The 6,077-nt window shown below is 34.3% G+C and overlaps 1 protein-coding gene across 1 annotated transcript in view; it reads right to left on the reverse strand.

Annotated features, from left to right (window-relative positions):
- The window catches only part of LOC106111616 (CUGBP Elav-like family member 1), a 252,661-nt gene that overhangs the window by 7,531 nt on the left and 239,053 nt on the right, over nt 1-6,077 (reverse strand). Inside the window, 2 exon segments of the mRNA XM_013293751.1 lie at nt 1,162-1,211; nt 1,611-1,932. Of these exon segments, the coding sequence (XP_013149205.1) occupies nt 1,162-1,211; nt 1,611-1,932 (372 nt within the window).

Here is a 6,077-nt window from a genome sequence, read left to right on the forward strand (position 1 = left end):
AAAATTATGGAGGACAAGCTTTCGCCCGCGACTTCGTCTGCGTGGTCATAACAAAAGCAAAAGTGAGTAGACTATGTGTTCTTCCAGACTATACTTTGCATCCATGGCAAATTTCATCGAGATTCGTTTAGCGGTTTAGGCTACAAACTCTAACAAACATCCATCCATCTAAACTTTCGCATTTATGATACTAGTATAAGGTAAGAAACATTGGAAAGATAAATTGGATTAACAAGAGCATTGTCGTTACCCGTATTCAATCAATTGCTAAATGTCAAATTATGAAACTTTCTGCTGATCCAATTTTGTTTCTGTGAAAAATTAAATATCGAAGGTCATGTGATTCAATTCAAACGTATTATGAATTTTGTTCAGCTATTTGAATCAATAAGTGGCGTATATTTTACTCCCTAGTGAAAAATTCATGCAATTATTAATCCAACGTTGAATTTAATAAATCTTAATTCGCATTCACCACGTGCCAGGGAATTAATTATCGAATGAAAATATATGATATTCCATTAATTAGGACAACGAACTTATCGGCGTTTTATTGATGAGTTCATTTTATTTATCCACGATAATAAACTGTAGAAAATAAAATAAAATGGCATCGTTTTGCCCATCACCTTTGTTTCTTTACCAATTTGCAAACGCCAAATAAAATAATAAAAAACATATTTTCGTTCCTTGTTACACATTCTGTACAAATAAATCTTTTCAAGAAATAACAAACGAATTCTTGAGCGTTGGTTAGTTAAAACGTAAATTAATTTAGACAAGTTTAAATCTGAGATTTGAATCTGTACGTCGGCGTCGGAGATTTCAATGTCTTAGGAACAATTATCTCAGTCGAGGGACGACAGCGACAGCGGCACAAGAATAGACCGAGACACGCTGATCGTGGAAACAAAACAAATTCAAATATTTATTGAATTTAGACAGCGAAGAGAGTCTTTGTGTTATTAACTAAATGTTTATCCATTGATATCTAATATTATAAATGCGAGAGTTTGGATGGAGGGATGTTTGTTAGAGTAAACTAATCGGAATAATCCTAAACTAATCGGATCTCTGTATTTGGCATAGTTGTAACGGCTAGTCTGGAAGAACATATAGGCTACTTGCTTATGTTTTTTTAATTCAGCGCGGACGGAGTCGGCGAAAGATAGTATTTTGATGAAAGAAATGCAGTTTATTCCAAGCTTTTACTGTTATTTAACCATATGTTAATTATACCGATATTATTGCATCGAATTGTAAGCGTTAATTACATCCATGATTTTCTTTAGCCAAACATGCAAATTTTGCACCACGTAATTAATGAATTATTATTGACTACCCCAAAACTACTGATATGGCAATAATTGTTATTTTGTCTACTTTGCGAAATTGAGCTTGAACATATTTACGTCGCGGATGCCTATTTAGGCAAAAGTTCACGGCGGTACAACCGTGTTTTAATTTCTTTGTTGATTTACAATTTTTTATATTCCTTTCCTATGAAGCTGTATGAAATAGCATTTACGTGATTTCTTAGAGAAAAACTATAGAAGTAAGTATGTGATGTAATAAGGTTTGAAAATGCTTCGAAAATAGTATTGTTCGACCATACTCGCCACAGCAATGGCATTGCCGCGTCTTTAGATTCCGATCTAACTGGTTTATTACTGTCTTGTAAAGGCATCTATTATATTAGAACCATCGGTTTGTATGTCATTTGTTTATTTGCTATAGCGATGTGACGTCATACCTTTATAGCAGCGATGGCGGCTTGCTTGGAGACGAATGTGACGAACGCGCAACCTTTGCTTTGGCCTTGCGCGTCTCGTAGTACGGTGCACTCCTCGATTGCGCCGTGCCCCGCGAATAGTGCTCTCACGTCATTCTCCGACAACTTCTTATTTAACATTCCTACGAAGAGCTTGCGTTCTGTGGACAAAGAGATTACGTTGTTAATTTATTGATAATTTTGGAATTAATAATGAATTTGTCGATTCAATCGGGGTAATACTGCGACATACATCGAGCATAAAGACTAGCGTTTTCCTTTATTATTACGATATGGGTAATAATTTCCTTGTTTTCTCAAATTATAAGGTAACATAACGTAATTTATTTCTTTATGTATTCACATTCGCATTACACAAATCGAAGGCAGACGTCTGTAGTGGGAATCTCCCCCCCTAAGGCTGACGCGTTCGTTGTACTTAACACGTCTTAGCGCGTGATCCTGAGAAATGGAGACATTGCGACAGGGATCAGACGCGCTAAGTGTGAATTTACGACCTCTCTCAATGTACTGCGAATCGCGTATACTATAAAATATTGACGATTTGTACCACATATGTTACACAAATGGATTATACTAATACTAGCTGTTCTCGTGCGACTTCATCCGCATGAAATTAAGAAATTTTTATTTCATTGTTTACATGTGTCAAATTATCAATTGCAAATGTGAAAATGACATGACATGACGACAAAACATGGCAACCTTGCTTTCTTGATGTTGGCAGCAACTTATGGTCTCTTTCCCACATTAGGGTTTTTATCCAAAATATTTACACCCTAAGCTTAATGGCGTGTAAATATATAGCCTAAAGCGTGACGTAAGTGTAGGACTTTTTATGAAAAGAAGAATTATTCAAAAATATGCTGTAATTGCTGACATCTTAGGGAACAAAGAAGTGTGTGTTTACGCTTTATTATAATAGTATAGATAGATAAGTGTTGTTTTAACTTTTTAAATCTACTTTAATAAAAATCAGTTATAATTGGTGGTTAAATTTACGAGATGTTCAAGCAAAAGACAATAGACAATGTTTTCATTGAGATTTTATGCTTTCAATCAAAATGAACAAAGGGTGAGCCTTCCGTATTCAACAATGCGCCGTAAGAATTTGTAAGTATTCGACATAAAACAGTTTAATTCCGATTAACGTAATGACTAAACATTTGTACAGAGCAAAGGAATAAAACAAATGAATACAAGCGCCCATTGAGACGGCCGCTCTAGCAATAAAGACCACGGCAACTACTAATTACAATATTTAAAGTGTATCCTCACTTAAACACGGAGCGTAATCAGTTTAAATGCACAAGTAATTGTGTATTTAGCGCAAACAGCGCTTTAAAATGTTAATACCTGCGCCATTGGGCCGGTAAAGCTTCGTTAAACAATTTACATAGCCCTCTGACTGAGCAATAGTGGGAGGAAGAGGGGCCGGTTTCTTTATAACAGTAGGGAGAACCCTGTCAGGGTAGACGCAACAATTTATTTATAATTATATCCTGTCAGCGTGACGTTTCGCGCATTCGCAAACGTCACCGGCTCGTTGACAGATGATGAATGACATTTAGTAATGTCGAGTGGATGAAATGTCAAGTAGACGGCGTTGTATTTGAAGAGAGAAATATTATGCTTGGTTTTAGCCGGAAAATTATAAAAGCCGAATATTCAGATTGTGATATTAAAATACAAGGTTTTATCAAAAGGTTAGTGCGCACAACTTTGACTAAACTATCGCACAACTGTTTATAGTTTGTCTAAATAATTTAGATTAGTTTGATAAATGACGTATATGAAGTATCGAATTTAATTTGTATGAAAGCTAATGCCATACTTAATAGACTAGTATCGTATTGACGAAACAAACACGCATAGCGAACAATTTTGAACTATCGATATTCGGTTTAAATAATTATCGAACTCAACTAAAATTATTATTTTCTTATTAACTAATTTATAGGACATTTCTAGTATTCATTACAGTGTAGAGAATTTATCGATGACAGAAATAATAGCGAAATCCAATTCGATTACGTACGGCTGTAGAAGTAATAAACATTTATTTACTTTCATTATTTGTTATGGTCATTATTTATTTGAGAAAACAGTGTTTTTTTTTTAATTCTTAAGTTATAACTATAAATCTATCGATTCCAACTTCTATAAGAATAAAAATCGAAAATCGATAAGATTCATGACTGATTTTACACAACCCATCCCTACTAAATTTAAAGTGAATTGTCAAACTAATCTAAATTATTTAGACACACTATAGTCGTGTGTTGATTCCTGAGTTTCTATAGAGGTGCGCATACTACTCGATTTTTAGTTGTGCAACTAAACAGTTGAATGGGCTGCTAAACAATCGACAATCGCACAGTTGTGCGATAGTTTAGTCAGAGGTGTGCCCCCGCTCGGAAACGTCGATAGTTTTATTACATTAGCCTGGGAACATACGATTTGACATAACGAAAGCTAGACTGTTATTGAATAGGTCTGGTATACGGCGTCGTTGGACCGAACTATGGAGTGCGTTTTCTTGTACGTAAAAGGCGACAGGTCGTTACAGCCAAGTTATGTGATGCGTGTCGTATAGTCTGTGGAACGGTGGCCAGCTTTCAAGATGGCTTTTAGAGTTTTTAGTCTGTATTTTGCTTACACAAAGACCTTTGAGGTAAACTTTAGTTTTTTTATACATGTAAATACTTGTATGTTTCTTTTTCTTTCTATTCAGGTAAATAGTTTTATTGATATATTGTTTCAGAAGGATTGAAAAACATAATAATATGTTTTCGTACGGGTTTTCCACCAGAGTTTATTAATAACTGTACAGACAAAACATTATAACTATTGACTTAAAAAAATAGCATGTTTTTGACTCAAAATATAATGTAATTACCCTGTTTATCTTTCAGAATAATCCACTAGTTTTGATAGTGGAAAATAGTTGATTATTGAAAATTTATAAAGGTAAACAACCACAAACAAACAAAAGCTAAGGAATAACAGATTTGGAAAATGCAATTAAAACTAGTAAATTAAATTAATACGTCTACGAGACAATAATAAATTAGAGTATCTTTAAAGAGTTGAGACAAACAAAGTCACATTGTCCTGAGTGCTGGGGACTGGGGACAACGATCTGAAGGGCGTTGAGGATGACCCCGGCTTGTCAGGCTATCCCAGAGGCGCGAAGGCGGTTTGATTTTAGATATTCGCACTTCAAGCGAACATAAGTTCGGCAATTTTTATTACGAAAACAAAAAATGTCTATATCTTTTTTAAATTTTTATTCTACTGTCACTTTTTATTTCATTTTTTTCTGGCTGTACCAACTTTTTGTTATGCATAATTTTAAAATTACTATATCAGTGAATTCTTACAAATTCGGCAATCAGCACTTAATGTATCTCAAACGACTTGACAACTACATAACAAGTGAGCAATCACTAACTTTCGACGTACAGTCGTGCTCGTGCAATCTAATGTGACCAACTCAAACAACGACATTACGACGCGAGTCAATATTGAAGTTGTGTACAGTTAAGTAATCAAGTGTTTTGTTACAGAGTTTGTGTTTCTTTACGATGTTGTAATCTTCTTAAACCACACTTTTAGAGGAACATTATTCCAGTGACATTTGTAAAGAATAACGGACTTTAGATGGTAGCTTTTACCAATGAAAAATCATCATCTACGAAAAAGATAGTTATGGGAAGTAAAAGCAAAAAACTGTTTTAATAAGCTTTCCTTGTTACTCAATATTTAGTTTAATTAGTAATCCATTAAAATAATTGATATCACTGTTTAAAAACAAATGAGGAAAGGAAAAATTACAAAAAGTAACTATAGTAATAACAAAACATAAATCGTGAACATTTTTCCAAAAGTTCTGGTTTCTGTTTTTAAAACTTTTTAATTTAGTATTGTAACAAATATTCACTAGAGACCAGTAGTTTTTACGTACAAAACTAGATGGCGCCACCTGTATTTTAAAACACGATGTGGTATTGCATGCGCCTTATGTTATGTCATTTCATGTACATACGCAAATCAGAAGATCAGAAGGTCAGAAGATAACAAATATTGTTAAAATCACTGTCTTCTCAAGTTAGTTCCTACGACGCGATTCTGAGTATATTAGCTTGCTGTCTTGTGACTAATTTTACTCAGAAATTGCACTAGTAGTGTAGTTGGATTAGGTCGCTTGCGGTTAGTGACGGCCTAATTCAGCAGGTAACCGCTTGCTGTTCTGTGACGGTTACCCGGTATTTGAACATTTTTT

The sequence above is a fragment of the Papilio polytes genome, unplaced genomic scaffold (genome assembly GCF_000836215.1).
Source record: "Papilio polytes unplaced genomic scaffold, Ppol_1.0 DF824158.1, whole genome shotgun sequence".
Taxonomy (NCBI): domain Eukaryota; kingdom Metazoa; phylum Arthropoda; class Insecta; order Lepidoptera; family Papilionidae; genus Papilio; species Papilio polytes.